Source organism: Protopterus annectens, chromosome 1.part1 (assembly GCF_019279795.1).
Source record: "Protopterus annectens isolate FY-2018-M chromosome 1.part1, PAN1.0, whole genome shotgun sequence".
In the NCBI taxonomy this organism is placed as follows: Eukaryota; Metazoa; Chordata; order Ceratodontiformes; family Protopteridae; genus Protopterus; species Protopterus annectens.
The window spans coordinates 1,107,489,628-1,107,509,876 of record NC_056726.1 but is presented as its reverse complement, the minus strand read 5'-3'; the positions used below and the strand labels follow the sequence as shown (position 1 = coordinate 1,107,509,876).

At 40.0% G+C, this 20,249-nt stretch overlaps 1 gene segment (V, D, J or C); it reads right to left on the bottom strand.

Annotated features, from left to right (window-relative positions):
• LOC122813633 overlaps positions 1-20,249 on the bottom strand; it is a 237,188-nt gene that overhangs the window by 165,523 nt on the left and 51,416 nt on the right. Inside the window, 1 exon segment of the V gene segment in view lies at positions 5,392-5,754. Coding sequence covers positions 5,392-5,754 — 363 coding nt within the window.

The following is a 20,249-nucleotide window of genomic DNA, read 5'->3' as shown; positions in this document are numbered from 1 at the left end:
TAACTCACTTAAACCGCCCCTAACCCGAACATAAAACCAACCGCACACTTACCTGAACCCAACGCATGACCTAACACCACAGGGCTAACAATAGCAAAGCCACAATGACATCAGTATGTCTATTTTGTGTTTTCAGGATTTTGAGTTTCAGGATTTTGGGCTTTCAGGATTTTGAGTTTTCAGGATTCTGAATTTTCAGGCTTTTGGTTTCAGGATTTTGATTTTCAGGCTTATGATGTTTCAGGCTTCTGAATGGGAACTATACATATATATATATATATATATATATATATATATATATATATATACATATTTAGATATAGACATGTATGTTTGTGTGTGTGAGTATGTGTATGTAGATATATATATATATATATATATATATATATATATATATATATATATATATATATATATATATAGATATATATATAGATATAGACATGTATGTTTGTGTGTGTGAGTATGTATATATATATATATATCTAGATATAGACATGTATGTTTGTGTGTGTGAGTATGTGTATATATATATATATATATATATATATATATATATATATATTTAGATTTAGACATGTATGTTTGTGTGTGTGAGTATGTATATATATATATATATATATATATATATATATATATATATATATATATATATATATGTATATGTTCTGTTATCCTTTTCACACCCTGGTTCTTCATTGCATCTCTTGTTGTTTCAAATAAAAAAAATTGTGGTAATCTAAACTTTCATCTCTTTCCCTCTTTATAGATTTCAAGAATGCAAATTCCTATACATCAGTGCAAGCTGAGATAGCACAAAGAATAATAGGCTTGGCTACACTAACTGCTAACAGACGTTCCCCATCTGTCATCTTATGCATGTGCCATTTAGCTGTATTTTTTTTATTTATTTGCATATTGCGGTCATACACTGCATGGTGCTGCCTCACTATTATTATTATTCCTCTCAGTAGTACCCTTATAGTTCAGCACTGTCCTCTTTAATTCTTAAAGTCTTAAAGCCTGCTTGTCTCCCTTGGCATTCTTAAGTTCCTTTTTTTACATAGTCCCCAGTACGTTCCCTATTGCTACCTGCCTTATCTCTTCCCACCCACATATATTCACCTACATTCACTTCTGTTTAACTACCCAAATTAAGTTAGCTTTCTACAGTGTTCACTCCTATTCTATCTTCTCTTCTACACCTTTCTTTTTTTTCTGTTCCCTGTAATTTCTTCCTCTTGCATATCTTCATCCTATTAATTCCTAGATGTTATTTCAGCCTATTTGCAGTGTAAACTTCCTGTCCAACAAGCCTGTCTTTACACTAAGCAACCTTGCAATAACTCTAACTTTTATTACTTACCGAGTGTTTCTATTAGCTCTCAATTTTTGGATACATTAGGTCCAACCCACTCCATTCACCCTCACTCCCCTCCCCTAGTCTGCCCCAAAATCTCACCCAAACTCACTACACCTAAGTTTAAACATCAGTAGGCCGTCCCCTTATTTACATCCAGCAAACACTCTCCCTCCTTTTTCCCTCAGATTTCTTTAGATCCCAGTTTCCATTCCCACTAGTCTGCACTCACTTTCTATACACTCACTATCAAAATTCCCACCTATTACTGTCACCTCTCATCCAATACTCCTTACAAGCTGTTCTGATATATCTCCCAACCTTTAGCAAATAAACCCCTCCTCCAGTACAAACCAAAACTTGTACCTCTCGCAAACAGGGTCTTCATAAACCCAGAAAGCTACACCATTAAATCTTTTCAACAACTCAACCCTAAACTCACACAAAGCAAGAGCCTTTATCTTATATATTTATCTTCAGCACTCTGCCTCTATCAGCAGACATACATCCTGGCCCAGGCACCACTATCTCCAATATGTCCTCACAGCCTCTTGGAACTAATTCACATAAATCCATTCACATGGAAACTATTAATATTCAAAGTATTCACAAAAACCCTCCAATTTTTTCTCTTGGATAGCCCTCAACCAACCTGACATAATTACCATCACTAAGACATGGTTAAAATAATAGATTAAAGAGCCTGAATCCCCCCCAGGCTTTCAGACTATCAGATCTGACTGACCTAACAAAAAAATGTATCAGAGTACACTAGTTTTTCATAACTCATTAAACATAGTACCCTACTCAAATTCTACTCCACAATTTGCAAACACAGAAATCAAGATTGCTCTCCTAAAGATTAATAACTACAAAAAATTGTTGTATCATAGCTGTTTACATATCCCTGTAAACAATATCCCTCTACTAAAAGAAATTCTAGCCTGGACCTTTACCAGCATTATAAATGAAACTATTATCCTAGGAGATGAAACTGTTAATTGGACCAATCTCAACTCTAACTCCCATAACACTAGTATTAACCTATTCAACTTTACCCAACTCATAAACATGCCTAGCCAACATAACAATGATAACACCTCTGGATCCACCTTAGACTGGATGTGGCATAGTGGTATGTTTCCCTGACTGTTTTACACAGAGTCCTGGGTTAGAGACTTGGCAGTGAAATGTATGGTGGTAACAGAGCATTTTAGTCTATGTCAGGCAAAGTTCCTCATTAGCACTCTTCAAGAAAAATCTTGATGAGTGGATGGGAAATAGGAAATACACCCCAGGGATCACTTTTGTGGCTCTGCTCGACAGGGGCACAGGAAATTAACTTCCTTAGGTGGAGTTAGCCAAGGAATCTTGTTGTCTAGGCTTATTTAGGTCCTTGGGTCAATAGCCAATACCTGCATATGAGCCTCAATAAAATATCTGAAGTAGACACCCTTCCAAACATACTAAGTGTCCTCTTTCTCACCTATATATGCTGGGCCCCCTCAACCCTCCAAAACCAGCATCTGTACAAACAAACAAGAAACCTAACTAATTTTAACCTGCTAATGTTTACTGACATTCTCAAAAATATTAACTGGCACTTATTAAAAATTCTCCAGTACAGTAGATTATTTCAGCGCTGCATTCCTGGTCATTCTAAATAACCATGCTGCACTCCATATTATATGAGTCAAAAGTAACTATGCTCCTTGGTTAATGAAATCCACTAAAAATATGATGCACTCTAAACAAAAAAACTGAAAACATTGTCAAATTAATAAAAACAGGACACCCTGACTCAATTTAAACAGCTCAGTAATCAGGTAAAAAATGGTGCTTAAAGACAAAAAACGCTCACTATACAATATTGTAGTCTATCCATAAACAAAACTTTAAATAATTCTGGAACTCTATAGCACACAAAACACTATCCTTGTCCTCTCCCTGACAAATCTGCACAGGAAACTGGTTACCTCTTTAACTCATACTTTATAAACTTAATAGCCAGCATTACTGCTACCTTATCTCATAGCGAAGACAACATGAATGACACTGCTTCACCAAAAATGTCCCCCACCTTCCACTCCACCATCCCTGAACCCCCCCCCACTCCACCCCTAATTTCAGCATCAATCCCATTTCTACCACAACTATCAAAAGACTACTCCTTAACCTCAAACCCTACTCTAATGCCCCCGACAATTTACCCATTTCTAAAGATTGGAGCTGAAGTTATTGCATTCCCTATTAGCATGTCAGTCGGCAGATCCATCTAAGAATCCTATGTGCCCAAGTTATGGAAGAAAGTCTTCATTCTCCCCTCTTCACAAAGGAGACAAAAACAGTGATATCTCCAACTTTTGACTTATCGCTATCCTGTACCCTATCTCTAAGATCTTGGAAAAGTGCATTCACCTTCAGCTAATGTCCCACTTACTTCAGAACCATCTCCTGTCTTCCACACAACATGGTTTCAGACCTGGCCACAGTACTATCACTGCAATCATTTCTTTCCTGGATACTATTAACAGAGCCAGTGATAATGGCAAACCAGTATCTATTATCTTCTAAGATATTTTGAAAGCATGTGGCACAGTTTCCCACCCATTGCCTCTATCATAACTCTTCTACTTGTAACTCTCTGACACAACTCTTAACTGGTTCTCAAGCTATCTAAAAGACAGACAACAGGCAGTCAAATGGCAGAATGCTATCTATTCCTATCTTCATACCACTATGGGGGTTCCCCAATTCTCCATACCTGGTCCTCTCCTATTCAATATTTTCATTAACCATTTCTACTCATCTGTGGCCAGTGGGGCCCTTATCCAATATGAAACAACTCAGCCATCATCTGCACAGCAGACTCTATCTCTGAACTCCAACTTAAAACCCATGCTGCCTTCTCCACCCCTGAGTCCTGGATGCTTAATAACCACCTAGCCCTCAACCCTAATAAATCCAAGATCATGCTTTTCAACCCCAAAAGTCTATCCTGTTGGACAAGGCCATGTTTAATATCTACTCCCAAACTAAAACCATAATAGAAAGTTTCAGCCAAACAAAATCCTGGGAGTAATCATAGATGAACAACAAACGTTTGATATTCACCTACAACAAAGTATAACAAAATCAACAACTTGGAATGCTCTACAGGCACAACCAATTCCGTAGCCTCTTCCAAACACTTTCCTGTACTTACCTTCTTCCTTCCCTAATGTAAGGTGACCTGCCATCCACCAACCTCCAAGTCACTCTAAAAGCCAAACTTGAGACTTGTTATAATAGAACTGCAAAATTCACAACAAATTCCAAACACTCCTCCCATCACTGCACTGCTCTTCTCCCTCTGAAATGGCACGAACTTTCAAACTACCTCAACTATCTGCAACTTGCTACTGCTTGCAAACTTATCTTTAAACCTTCTGACTGTCCTGCCCTTAGTTCTGTCTGCACATATTACTTCCCAGATAGGTCCCTTAGATAAGAGGATCAGCAACTTCCTCAGGTTCACAAACCTAACTTGCCACCAGGGAACTTCTCTTCTCCTACTCTTTAGCCAAGAACTGGAATGTTCTATGGTTAATTATCAGACTGATCTAAATCCTGCCCTTTCAAAACTTCTCTCCGCGCTTACCTATCCTCCACCTGGAACTGCTGCTGCACTCAGCCCCCCTGAGTACCTATCTCACTCTCCCCTATACTCTAAACTGTGTTTTATCTATAATTTCTCTATGCAATACCACTGCACTGCTAATTGTGCTTACGATCTAAGTAGTCCAATTATTGTTAAGTAATGCTATACTATCATTATATATAATTTTATTTGTACTGAATGTGGATTACAGCTCTCTTATTATTACATTGTCAGGAAATGCTATAGTCCCTATGCACATAATTTTATGTTGAATGTACTTTTTATTGTACCAAGGAGGTTTATATGATAAAAATGAATGCATCTCTCTTTCCCAGTGTTTTTTGAAATTCCATATGTTTCTCTTTGAAAAGCATACAAAATGTTATTTTACCTCCTCTGTGAATGATGTCTGTTCCATTCCCAAAATGCATGGCTGTGTAGCAGGAGACAGCACAGTAGTACGTAGCTAAATGAGAATTGCTTAAATTCCTTATTGTTAAATTAAAACTTGCTTTGTCTTTCACTGCCAGGAAGGAACCATCATTAAATCTGTCCTGGTAAGTGATTGTATCTGAAGTGCTGTAAGCCGACAGAATCTGTTGAAGAGGATGACTAAGAAAGTGCTGGAACCAGTACCAGTAAACTAAACCAGAACAGGTGGTGCTGTCTATGAAGCAAGTAAGTGTGACATTCTGCCCCAGTGAGGGATAGCTCTTCATGGGTGGTTGGTGTACATAAACATTAGTGTCCCCATCTGGAAAACAAAAAAATTAAAGCATAAACTAAAATCGTATAGCTTAGCTGGCTTTATCATATCAGAATCATAATGAGTACATCACAGGCTACACTAATAATGACATACTGTTCTGACAGTAGTGTAAAATTCCTAGCAGAGATCACTATGAGAATTACATAAATGCTTATTTTATTTATTTGTTATCCAGGAATGAACAGAAACAGGGCCGCTTTCAGACATGATAATGGCACAAAAACAATTTGAACATTAGGCTTATAAAAATAGTCCTTGTGATTCAATAAACTGCATGTAGGCCTTGAGTGAAGCCTACATGCAGTTTATATGTGTGTGCAGTGATGAGCGGTGAGCAGCAGCACTCATTGCTTATTCATGCCATGCACCACATTTAAACATAAGCAATGTTTCATGGCTGGCAACAGTGTTGCCAGCCAATAAACCCTATAAGCAAACATTTATTTATTTAACATTTGTTAACTAGGAAAGTCTGACTTGGAATGAAGCCAATTTTCAGCAGAGGCCCAGGGAGAAATGACGCTCCAGATGCATGTCTTTGTAATGTAGGAGGAAACTGGTGCACCCGGAGGAAACACACACGAATGTAGGAAGGACATGCAAACTCCACACAGAAGTCACTCCAGCCAAAAGTTGAGCCACAGAACCTCTTAATGTGAGGCAAAAATGCTACCGTTTTACCTCTGTGCCTTCCAGTAGATAGCATAGGATAGCATGGATAGCAATACTGTTTAAATCAGAGCACTGAAGGTCTGCAGTTTTGTGTGAAATGCAGCAATGATCACCAGGGCTTAACATGGTTCTCAATCTCTTAGTGCAAAATAGAGGACAATTACCCATAAATACAGAAATATTTAGCATATTTGCTTATTAGAAATGTTCTAGAATGACCAGGTATTGTGTTAAGGTACATATTCTGAAGGCTTTGAACTCTGAAACTCAAATGTATGTAATTACGGAGTCACATCAGTCCTGAGATCATCCTAGTGATATGGCAAAAACCACAACTTTGATAAGGAACACACCAAAAGATACAAAAAGCAAAAACTGGATAGTCTATGAATATCTGGACAGTTGTGGTCCAAACAAAGTACAGAACAATGTATAAACGGTGCAGAGGATTGATTTCTCATTCCTGGCATTGTGTACTGAAGCTATTTAAATGATCTGTAAGGGTACATGGACTGCCATGTAAAATAAGCACTCCGGAGTCGGAAAGTGTGTGCATTGAATAGGGACACACAGATGAATTGTAGGAATGAACACAGGGAAAGAGTACAGGTGAAACAACCTAATGTACAGCAGATGAGGGTATGCCAATGGAAAATGGTTGTAGCAGCAACACCAAACACATATCAATCTGGTACAATAGTGGCTGCTCAGTGAAAAGGCATATTATGTGACAGTCACACAAGGTGACATAACAATGGGGAGCATGTCTGTGTGAGATAAGCATCCTTATATGAATAATGCAGAGGACATCTATCAGGGATCTGACATACAACTGGGGTAGGGTGCATACTGTGAAACTGTGCAAACTGATTTGCTTGAATATGAATGTAGTCTCAACAATTACTATGATGAAGGCTGTGAACTATGGAGGTATTATGTCCTCTGGTGTGGATGTCCTTCACATACTCAGTAGTTGCGTTACATACAAGGGAGTAGTCATCACTGTGACCATGTGCTGGTGGCTGTTCTACTTACCGTCTGCCTCAGGACACAGGTTACATACCTATTGGTCTGATTATAGGGTGTGATGTCCACATTATACTCAGGACACAGGTTACATACCTATTGGTCTGATTATAGGGTGTGATGTCCACATTATACTCAGGACACAGGTTACATACCTATTGGTCTGATTATAGGGTGTGATGTCCACATTATACTCAGGACACAGGTTACATACCTATTGGTCTGATTATAGGGTGTGATGTCCACATTATACTCAGGACACAGGTTACATACCTATTGGTCTGATTATAGGGTGTGATGTCCACATTATACTCAGGACACAGGTTACATACCTATTGGTCTGATTATAGGGTGTGATGTCCACATTATACTCAGGACACAGGTTACATACCTATTGGTCTGATTATAGGGTGTGATGTCAACATTATACTTGGGTTGTGTGTTTATTTTACTGACATAACAAATCCCCCATGTTTTCTTGTCACTGCAGGTGTTATCATAGCTGTGGCAGCAATCATTGGTACGTGTTGATACCTTCTGTTTTATACAAATATCACAGCTACAGTCAATGATTGACCACAATCTGTAGTCCTTCGGGCAGCTGTTTGGTCACAGAAAGTGTATGTCATCTGTGATGTCCATCACATAAATAATGGACAGGAAAGGGCCTAGCAGACAGCCCTGATGCATGAACCTGATCACTGGACCTGAGATATAGGTTACTTCACACATTTCAACACATTTAAATGCCATGTCTGTGATACTCTAGCCTACCCACTTAGCGACGTAGGTGTATATGGCCACATCTGGCAATGTTCAGTGAGTACCTCAGTGTGGATTTGTGTCAAATGCCTTAGCCTTGTGAAGCACAAAAGGCTGATAGTGCTGTTGCCCTGCATACCCACAATGATCTCTTTGAGGACATCTAACGGATGTAACAGACATAATGTAGCATTAACAACTCACTGTCAGACAGGGACACAGGTGGAACCTCTGGGACACATTTGTCAATTCTCATCCACTTATCAAGGTTGTGCTTGAAGAGCACGGGACAGCCTTTGGAAGACAAATCTGTTTCTCCAGCAAGTTATATTGATGTTGCATATTAGATTTAGGCCTTTTGAGCAGGTAATGCACAAGGAGTTAGACTTGCAGATATGGAGCATCTCTAATAGGGCAGAGCCCGAGATTGCCTTGTAGACAAGACACAGATCACCTCTGAGCAATCTGTATGATATCCGGTAGAGTGGTAGTGATTTGACCCTGTCCACATAGGACAGGTGTCGGAGACCATGGGTTCTCTTTGTGAGGTATTTCTGTGGCCTTTCCACTTGGTGCAGATGTTTGGAGAGGTACATAACAAATGGGTCGTTATACTCAGTTATTGGCCTAATGAAGAGGAGAACAAAGAAGAGGGAATAATGTCCTTTTTTCTGGATGCAGTCCCTTTACTTATGAGATGAACCAAGTTAAAGGCTTTTCTGACCACTGCCGTTACATGATGGTTGAATGTGAGATTGTTGTCAACCTGAGTACCCAGGTATCTCAACACAGATTGTGTACTTACGGGGTTGCCATTGATGTGGTAATCAGTAGGGGCCATGTTTTTAACAAATGGTATGATAATACATTTTTTTTGCATTTGACTTGAGGCCTTGACTTTGGCACCAGTCATTTGTTACTGTGTGACCCTTTAGCATTATGTTAACATCATATGGGGAGTCAATGACAGCACCCAACTTACAGCCATCCACAAACTTGGTCAGCCGCAGGCCTTTTGTCTTTGCTTAGCCCTCTGAGAAGTAGATGCCAAACAGTATGGGTCCCCAGAGAGATCACCGGGGAACCCCACTAGTGACAGGTCTGCTGTCAGAGGTGGAGGTGCCTATTTTGACCTTGTGGGTCCTATCAGTGAGCCATTTGACCACCAGCCTGATGAAATAGGGATTTATGACAAGTTGTGTTAGCTTTTCGATGATGCCAGAGTGGGGTATTGTGTCAAAGGCCTTGGCCAAGTCAAGGTAAGCTGTATGTACTGACTTTTCCTCATCCAGGGCCTTGGTGACAGTCTCAAAGAAGTCAACTGGGTTCAACAGGCAAGATCTGCCCTTGAAGGATCCAAACTGGGTGGGATCTATTGCTTGGTGATGGCCTATTTTCTTGTTTATGAGATCCATAATAATACACTCCACGGCTTTACAGATCAGACTTGTCAAGCTAATGGAGTGATAGTGTCCAGGGTCAGTAGTGGCACCACCTTTGTGCAAGGGGATGACAATGGCAGTTCTCCACTTTGCCGGAATGAAGCCTGTACTTAGGCTGTGGTTGAATAGGATGCTCAATGGTGAAGCTAGTTGTTGCTTGAAATGGTGCAGAATACAGCCTGGAATACTATCAGGTCCCATGAAAGCAGTGTTCTTTGCCTTGAATAGGGCCTTTAACACTTGATCTGTGGAGATGTGAGATGTGGGATAAGTATTGGGGATGTCGAATAGGCCTATGGGGGGACAGAAGGTGAAGTTTGCACTGAACCTATCTGCTAGCAGGTTGGCTAAATCAACAGGATCAGTGTAAGTGTTAACCATTAAGTACTAATTCAGAATAAACCTGGGCTTTGCCATCGAGTTTCTTTACATAACTGAAGAACGCTTTGTGGTTTCCCTTTGTTTTGAAAGTTTGTTTCAATTCATAATTGGCTTTGAAGGTTTTCACTAGTTATCTAATTTACCTTTTGAGGCTGGGGGGGGGTTCCAGTTTGGAATTTGTTCCTGTTTGCCCTTGGACAGCAACAGTTTTTTCCTTTTGCTGTAAAGCCTGTTGATAGAGGATATCCACCAGACAGGTTTGTGTTTCCTTGAGGAGCAGGTGTTAGTTCTGTTGGGTATGGCTGAGTCCATGCAGGTGTACAGGTGCTTGTATATGGCACTGGCATACTGTTCAGCATAGTTGCTGAATCCTCTGGGGGGGCGGTGGTGTGAAGCTGCTGATACCTCCCTTAGAAGGTTGTTGTCAGCTTTTGAGAAGTTTTTTAGCCTGATTATGGCTGGGCAGGTGGGTCGGACAGAAACTTTGAATAAGACAGAACAATGATCTGCTCTCACCAGGGAAGAACATACTATGGGACTGGTGCAGAGGTCGCCCATGTTGGTGAGAACCAAGTCCAGAATGTTATCTCCCCTTGTAGGGGGTGAGACGAGTTGGTCTAGTGCCTTAGAATTGATGATGTCAGGAATCATTGGGTGAGTGCATTAGTGCAGGAAGCTTTCTCCCAGTATATGGTGGGTATTTGAAGTCACCAAGGATCAGGGTGTTAGGGGGTACCTTGTTGGAGTCAAGTAGGTCCAGGTAGGAGAAGTGGGTGTCCTGAGTCATAGACGGGGGGTCTATAGCTGGCTATAACTTGGGTGGGTATTTTATCAATTGTCAGTTGCACCTGAAGAAGTTCCAGTGCATAATGCTGGCAAACCAGTCTGGAGGTCTGCTTGTCATTAGTGAAGATAGACACTCCACCATACTTAGCTTTCCTCACCTCATTTTGGGGTCAGAATGTGTGGAATGAGTTATAGCCTGGTAAGGCAGGGGAGCTCTCTGCAGCCCTGAACCAAGTCTCTGTGACCGCACAGATGTCAGTATCTTCCAGTGCAATGAGATCCTCCAGTGAGTGCATTTTCAGGTTAAGGCTCCTACAGTTCAGAAGCATGACCTTCAATTTGCTTTTTGACAGATCATTTATGTTGGAAGATTTGTCTTTGGGATATTGCCTAAAAAGGGCACAACAGGGGTGGCAAGAGCCTTGACCAGGACCCGGAATTCCAGGGGTGACAGGTGAAGGCCATTTCTGGCAAAGCATTGAGCCTTCTCAACCATGTCATCACAAGCAGACAGATACAGGTTCCCCTTGGAATGATACCAGAAACTAAGCCAATTGTTAAAGTCAATTATTTTTTGTTGATATTGTGGTATCATTCTTGGTGAAGGTGGGATGCTGCTTAGGGCTTACACCTGCCTGGGACACATACTTTGAGAGCTCAATCATGTCTGTCTTCATATAGTCCTGGGAGGTATGCCTGAAGTCATTCACACCAACATGGACAGAGTCATACATGTATGTGATGTGGAGAGACTTAAGTGCGTGCGTGATATTGTGGATTCTGGCACCAGACAACTCACTGTGACCTTCTCCTTGTCGAGCCTGGTGATGGGGACATTGGTGTGTCTCACAACTGCGTCTATATTATATATTCAAAGTTTCAAAACTTTGAACCTCATATGTTCGACAACATATGAGCGAAGTTCGAGACATCGAAAATATAATAAAATTATTTCAATGCTCAAAACAGGGGGGGAAGCCTCCCTGTGCCCCCATACCTCCCTACTTAAATATACCAACTCCGAGATTGCACTTCAGTGCAGAAAAGGTAAAATTCCCATTCTGCGCCATACAGAGCCATTGCTTTTCACCTTGGATCTTTTTGAAGTTCTTTCATATGGTGTCGACCATATGACATTTGAACTTTAAAACATTGGCATAATTAATAGAGACCCTCACTAGTGAGTCACCAGTAACTAGTATGTTTGGTTTAATGTTATGCCTTATGGGCTGTTTTGGTTTATTGTTATGCCTTATGGGTTGTGTTTGTGAGACACTGGTGTGTTGTCTCCTGTGTGTGATGTTGTGTGTGGAATGTTTTTGAGTGTGTTTTGGAGGTCTCTGCTGTTTAGGTAAGTTTTTTATTTAGGACCTCTGCATAGGTAGGTATGTGGTGTGCTTGGCTATGTGATGTGAATGGTACGCTGTTTGTGCTGGCAATCTCCTCTTTGTCAGGAGTACTGACTGTGGCACAAGAGAACATGGATTCTACTGATGTAGATGCATTTCTCACAAGTAGAATTATGTCCTAGGAGAAGAGGGTTGTCAGTAAACATGAGGAAGTTGCTACGCAGTCTCAGTAAGCTCATGTTGACCAGGCTGGCAAGAGAAACTGATGATAATTGTCCAGACAGTGTTCTAAATACTTGGGCAGACTTATGGAGAGAGGGTTTTGATAAAGGTTTGTCCACAAGAGTGTAGACAACAAAAACTTTCTTAAATTTAGAGTAACTGGCCTGAATCCCAACTGCTATATCCAAAACTAAGATGCTTAGAGCAACAGATATTCAGGCTACCAACAAGCAGTAATAAATGCAGCAGAATGCAGGCACTTGAACTCGTTGCATCCAAGTGAGACGTTCAGGTGCATCTGCAGTTAACTCATACTGATGCCTCTAGGTGTCAGATATTGCTTGTTCTTATTTGAATCAATAATTCCAAAACCATGCTGTGTACAAGATTTTAAAAAATTTCATCTTAAAACTTACACAGTAACAAACTAAACTGCATTAATATTTTACCTCTGTCTAGTGCAAGCAAATATATATTAACTGTTGTCTTTATGATTATTAATATATAGACATAATGTTCACATTTTTCTAAATATCTCACCAACCAAGTAACACAGACAGAACTCCTTAGCCTAATATGAAAGCTCTCAGCTAGATGAATAAAATGCTGCTGACAGTATGTGTGTAACACATTCTATATACACCTTCAGGAATGCATGGATCATGCAATCCCAGATAAAACCAAGACCCAATCCTCCAAAGGCAGACGTCCTGACTGGTGGACCCCAGCCATAAACAAACTATACAATAGAAGGAGGACACTACTACATGATAGAGTAAAATCCCAAAAAGGGAAGGCATCTCTGATCAGTATTAGCAATAAACTACGGGCACTCATAAAATCGTCTAAGGCCAGCTTCGAGAGAAAGAATTGCACAGGACACTAAGGATAATCACGAGGCTTTCATTAGTTATGTTAGGAACCTGGGTGGGAATTCCCAGATATGCTCAGAATTAGTCCAAAATGACAAAAAATACACCGAACCCACAGAAATTGCCAACATCCTAGCTGACAGGTTCAGCGCAAACGCCCCCCCCCCTCCCCACCAAAAGGGCAAATATCTATCCCAGATGAGTGCTGCCCCCTGACATCTCAGATGCTCAGGTAAGAGCCGCCCTCTCCAAAGCAAAAAACACAGCATCAATGGGACCAGACGGTGTCCCAGGCTGCGTCCTACATGAACTCCAAGAAGAGCTAAACCCAAACATAAAACTACTGTTCAATCTCAGTCTTACTACAGGATATGTACCCAAAGAGTGGCTTATAGCAACAGTGGTCCCTTGGAATCTGCAAGAAAAAATCCTAGGAAATTACTAACCAATACATATAAAGGACAACTTATACAAGCTATTAGAATGACATCATTATATTCAGAGATGTTAGAAGAAGTGTCATACATTACTACTTTATTTAGAGACAGGGGCTACAACACGAACATGATGATGAAAGTGAGCAAGCATGTCATTAAAGAGTGGGGAAGTAAATATATCCCCCTGTTAGGTTACAATTATTATAACAAGGACATTATTCTGAACAATCAGGAGAGGATCACTAGTACAGGTACAAAACTTAGCAGAGCATGTGTTTTAGAGTATGGCCCACATGTCACAAAAATAAAGAATATAATGGTTAACAATTGGAACATAATATTAGCAGACCAAGATATTGTTAACATATTAGTGTCCCAACCCCTATTTGTTAATAAAATGGGATGCAATATTAAAAATTATCTTGAAAGAGGTCAAATATTAAGGCCCCAACTAATAGATATACTAAAAAATGTGGAAGTTGCAAACAGTGTAATGCTATATATGAGGAAGGAGGAATCACTTTGGACAATGTGAACAGGACCAATATCAGATTTCAACAGAGCAACTGTAATTCCAAATTGATTTTATATTTAGCCAAATGTACTGTTTGTCCAGCATTTTACATAGGAAAGACAGAGAGAGAAAGTTGAATAAACGTATTTATGCACACTTGTACAGTATAAGACGAAGGATGTAAATAATGCTCTATTTAGGCATGTGAAAAAGTGTGGAGACAGACATAAGTTTAAATTTGCTATATTGGACAGTATTCAAATAGATCCTAGAGGGGGTGATTATGAAGGGATGTTATCCTATAAGGAAATATGGTAGCAATTATACACTGACGTCTCCACACTGCCAGGGCTCAACGATTATATTACTATCAAGCCCAATTTGACTATTGCTTGTTAGGTCACATATAATACTAAAATACAGTTAAACACAAGTAATGGAGGCCACTAACATAGAATTCATTGCATTAGGGCGATTTTTTGGATTATGAAATCAAGTAAATGTTTTGCATATCATTTTAGTATTAATATATCACATGTTGTTGAGTCTTTTGGCTTTTCCTGGTTAGGGGTCGCCACAGCGGAACTCCGGTCCGCTAATGATTGGTAGTTGATTTTTACATGCCGAGTTACCAGCCCTGACGCACAACCTTCAACGAAGGTACGCCCATTCACCCATTCACACATGTCCCAATGCAGAAGATGCTGTAGCTGAGAATCGAACCGGACAGTGTCTTACTGTGAGATGACAACGCTACTGCAGCACCACCACCGTGGGTTATTAATATATCACATAACTTTTAAAAATTGACTTGTATTAATTAATGATGTTTGTTTAGGTCATGGATTGTATGTGACTTCTATTGTATTGACGTGATGGGATGAGATTATGAAGTTTGTTTTTTTTTTTTTAAAGGGCATGTGTTGCTTTAAATCTCAGCATCATTGGTGCCAAAAAATTATTTAAATGGTAACAGGTTTTTGTAGTGTTGTTCTGATGAAGCCCGTAATGCAGCAGGTGAAAGCGCTTAACTTGTTGGATATTATATTACATTAAATCAATGGTTTTATTATTTTAGAACAGTCAACTGTTTTTTATGTTAGAGGACACTTTTCCAGCTAGTGTCATAGTGAATTACAGTATTTGCAAGGGGTTATTGGCATCTCAAGATACGATAGAATTGGCATTGTTCACCTTTTGTTGTTCATTCAGTAGTCTTGTTTGAACGCTAATTGTTGTTTCTTTTTAAAGTTATTGCATTACAGTCCAAACAAATATTCATATCTCTGGCACCATAAGTGTTAGTAAAAAAATGTAAATGGCAAACTATTCAATATAAAGTAATCTTTATATTAGTGGCATTCATTCAGTTTTAATGCTTTAAAATGAATTTTATAAGCCAAAATAAAGGCAGTGAATATTCATTTTGCATTGTTGTATAAACAGTTTATGATATCTCAGTAACTATTCAATCACTGCACATATTAGCAGCAGGATTTTCTTCATACAGCTGTGAGATTTCATATAAGGATATGCAGTTTTGTTACAGAAATATGAAAACTATTACAATATAAATAAACAGTATGCAAATAACATTCAGTATCTCTTTAGCTACATTAAACAGAGGTTAGATATCAATACAGTTGTGTTTGCTGTCATGCATGCTTTAAGATGAAATTTTGGATACCTTGTATTTAGCATAGTTTTGGAATTATTAATGCAAATATGAACAAGCAATATTTGACACCTAGATGCATCAGTAAGAGGTAACTGCAGAAACGCCTGAAGGCATAACTCCACTACAATGAGTTAAGGCAAATTCCACATCTCAAGTCTGTCTTGTAGTGTCTCAGATAACACTTTATAGCTGATGACATCAGAGGTGTCTAGTTAGAAGAGTATGACAATAACAATGTCCCATATGCTGCTGCTGTAAAAAGCTTGTAATATTAAGGAAGTACACACATACCATTGATTACAGTGAGAAAAGAACCCCTACCTATCTAGGTACACAGACTACAGAACTCAGTAATTTACACAAGCACCACTGTGCAAGTCTGACTTTTACAAAACTGCTGGTCAATTTATAGTGGAAGACATCAGCAGGGCATGTTGGAGAGAATATGTTGAAAGGCCTGCAGGAAATGGATTTGTAGGCATGTGCAAGTATCAAAATTCTCCCAGTCTATGGGATTGCAGCAGTCACTGTAAGATACACACTTCTGCTCTTCTGGCTAGACACACACACACACACACACACACACACACACACACACACACACACACACACACACACACACACACACACACACACCACACTTGCCTACAGTAAGAAAAGAACCCCTACCGATCTAACTACACAGACTATAGAACTCAGTACTTCATGCAAATGCCATGACAAAAATCTGGCTTTTACAAGACTGTAGGTCAATTTATAGTGGGTGACATCAGCAGGGAATGTTGGAGAGAAGATGTTGGGAGGCCTGTCTAGGTTCATAACTTTATAAGTTTATGGAAGTTACAAGCCTAGCCGTCTGAAAACACAAGTACCCTTATTGAACATATTAGATAGTTGTTGTTAGCAGAGCAATGTTGTGATCTTTAATTCCTTCTCTTGCTCTTGGCTGCTGTCCGCCCCGGGCTTCAGCGTTCTTATCCATTTTAGCCTGTGCTGAAGTAGGATTGGAGAACCTGCCATATCTGACTACCTTGAATCCTTAATTTAAAATACAGTCTGCTGTCTCTTCCTATGTTGAGGAATTGAGACCATCTTCTCCCTGAACTCATCCCCTTAAGGATACATGAAATTAACCTGCACATCCTGAAGTAGGATTGGAGAACCTGCCATACCTGATTACCTTGAATCCTTAATTTAAAATACACCCTGCTGTCTCTTCCTATGTTGAGGAACTGAGACCATCTTCTCCCTGAACTCATCCTCTTAAGGATACATGAAAGTCATTTGCTGTATGCTAAGCCATTTCTTTAAACAATTAAGTGCAAAGTACCCTTCCTTGCCAGGATAGCCAGCAGCCACACTCCTTTCTACTTCTCTACCTCCATCCCTTCATAGTGTCTGTAATTAACTGCACTTACAATCTCCCTCCCGTACTCCTCGGCCCCCTTTCTCGCTCCAGGTGCTAATGTAGCAATATAGTTTTTTGCCCACTTGATGGCACCCTTCCCCTGAAATGTTTACCTGGTATATATAACCAACATGCTTCAACTTGAGTTTTTTCTTAGGACACTATTTTTCTTTTTTAGACTCTCCCTTCCTAGCTCTACTTAGGTCCTACTCTACCCCTCTAATTTCTCCATAACTGACATAGCTATCCTTACCCCTCATACTTCCTTTTGTCCTCTACCATCTTAACCTTCCTCCTTCTACACTGACCTTAGCAGTCAGCATCTCACTGATTGTTTTTACAGGATTTGGTTTCCTTCACTTTGCTGTTCCCACTCCATTCACCCTGTGGGCTCACTCCGCTCCCCTACCCTACCCTCAATTCCCACACACCCCCAGTAACCCTTAACTTATACTCACCTAACCCCTCCTACTTCCTCTCTACCGATTACACTCCACCCCTTTCACCACCACCCACTTCCTACTCCCTCCCCTACATACCTTCTAAGACCATACCCTTCCCTTCCATTTTAATAAGGCTACACCTGTTCCTATACCTTTCCAACACTATGTATCCAATTTATCAAATCCTCAACATGCCTACTAAACATACATCTTTCTCAATGCTACTATTACTGCTTCTGAACCTTACTTACATCCAATACCTTACCCAGCTCAATACCATATCCCACACACCATTCCATCATACAACCAACTCACTCCCCACAACACACTTACACTCATTTACCGCAGTATCCCCTGGCCTGTATCCCATTAAGAACCATCTACTTTTTTGCTACAAGCTACCCAATCTATATAATATCTCTACCCCCCCTCTAACCTCCAAAACCCTTACTAATCTAGCAAGACACATCCTAGAAGCAAAGCAATACAAATACCTATTTATCATACTCAAACTTCTAATAACCATACTACTATCTGGAGATATACACCCTAACCCCATCCCAAACACTACTCCCTCTACATCCACATCAATCCTTCTAAATGCCCAAAGCATAGCTAACAAAATTCCAAACCAGCATGCCTGGCTTCTTCACAACAAACCTGACATCTTAGCTATCTCAGAAACCTGGTTAAAACATCATATAAATGATGCAGAAATAGTACCACCTAACTACTCCATCATCAGAAATGACAGGGTCCACAAAAAGGGTGGCAGAGTAGATCTACTCCATTCATCCTCCCTATCCATTACTCCCTATAATAAACCAATTCCCCACTTCACCAATGCAGAATTAATATTAGCTTTATTTCAATTAAATAAACACAACCACATATGCATAGCCTCCCTTTACATTCCACCTGGAGACAATATCTCAGTACATGAAGATATCCTCTCCTGGCTTTCTTCCAATATCAGTAATGAAATTATTATCCTAGGTGACACTAACATTAACTGGTCCTCTATTCAGTCCCCTACACACCCCCTAAATATCAACCTATATAATTACTCTAAGCTCATCAACTCCATTACCAGATCCTCTAAAGCCTTCTCCAGTGGTAGCACCCTAGACTGGATCTTAGTCTCTCACCCCCACTATTACCCTAAAAGTGGTACTCTTCCTGATTCCCTCAGTGACCACCTTCCCATCTTTACAAGGTGTTTTCCTTCTCACTTACAAATTACTCACAATCACATCACCACTCACTACCTAAAGAACTTCAACCCTAAAGCCTTCTCTAATTCCCTAAAATCACTTCATTGGAACCCGCTAAAAACTCTCCCCTTGGAAAATGCTGTTGCACATTTTAATGAAACTTTCCTAAATATACTAGATATTTATGCCCTCACAAAAAACAAAAGAATAAGAAACAAAACTGCCCCCTGGTTAACCAAAAACACACTAACCGCCATGCACCTTAGGGACAAAGCCTGGGCACATCACCAAAGAAACAAAACTCCCACCACCCTTAATGAGTTCAAAGCACTCTGCAACAAAGTTAAAAAGCTTATCATCATAGACCGACAGAATTACTTCTCCTTATTTCAAAACAACCATAAAACCAATCCACAAAAATTCTGGATAGGTATCACTACACTCCTAAAAGCTGGCACAACTGAAAACCCAAGCCCTGAGCCTAATGCACAAGATATTGATTTGGCCACCCAATTCAACTCTTTTTTCATTGAATATATTTCAAAACTAACCTCATCCTTCTCTAACAACACTTCTTCCCCTAATCCTGCATCTCATCTCTTGTCACCCTCTTCATCTCCACTCTCTACTCAGCCACCACCATTTTCCATAAAACTCATTCCTACTGCTACCATAAAAAAACTCTTGCAAAAGCTAAAACCATGCACCAATGACCCCAATAATATCCCCTCATCCTTTCTTAGCACAGCTGTCGAAGCCATTGCCTTCCCCATCAGCATCCTAATCAACTGCTCTATCCAAGAAGGCATTGTACCCCAACCCTGGAAAAAGGCATTCATCATTCCCCTCCACAAAGGGGGCAATAATAACAATAATACTAACTCCTGTCCTATCGCCATCCTCTCCCCATCTCAAAACTTCTTGAAAAATGTATCCATCTTCAACTCCTCCCCATCTCTTAGACAACAACTTATTAACTCCCACCCAACACTGTTTTAGACCCAATCCCAGCACTATGACAGCCCTCCTATCCTTTTTGGAGACTGTGAATAAAGCCAGGGGTTCTGGCTTGACTGTATCTACTCTCTTACTTGACCTCTCTAAGGCCTTTGATACTATCGCTCACAACCTTCTCCTTATTAAACTATCTAACCTAAACATATCCCTTTCCTCTCTCAACTGGTTCACCAGCTACCTCTCTAACAGGCAACAAGCTGTCAAGTGGAAAAGCCATCTCCCCCTTCTGCAACACTCCCACTGGTGTCCCCAAGGGC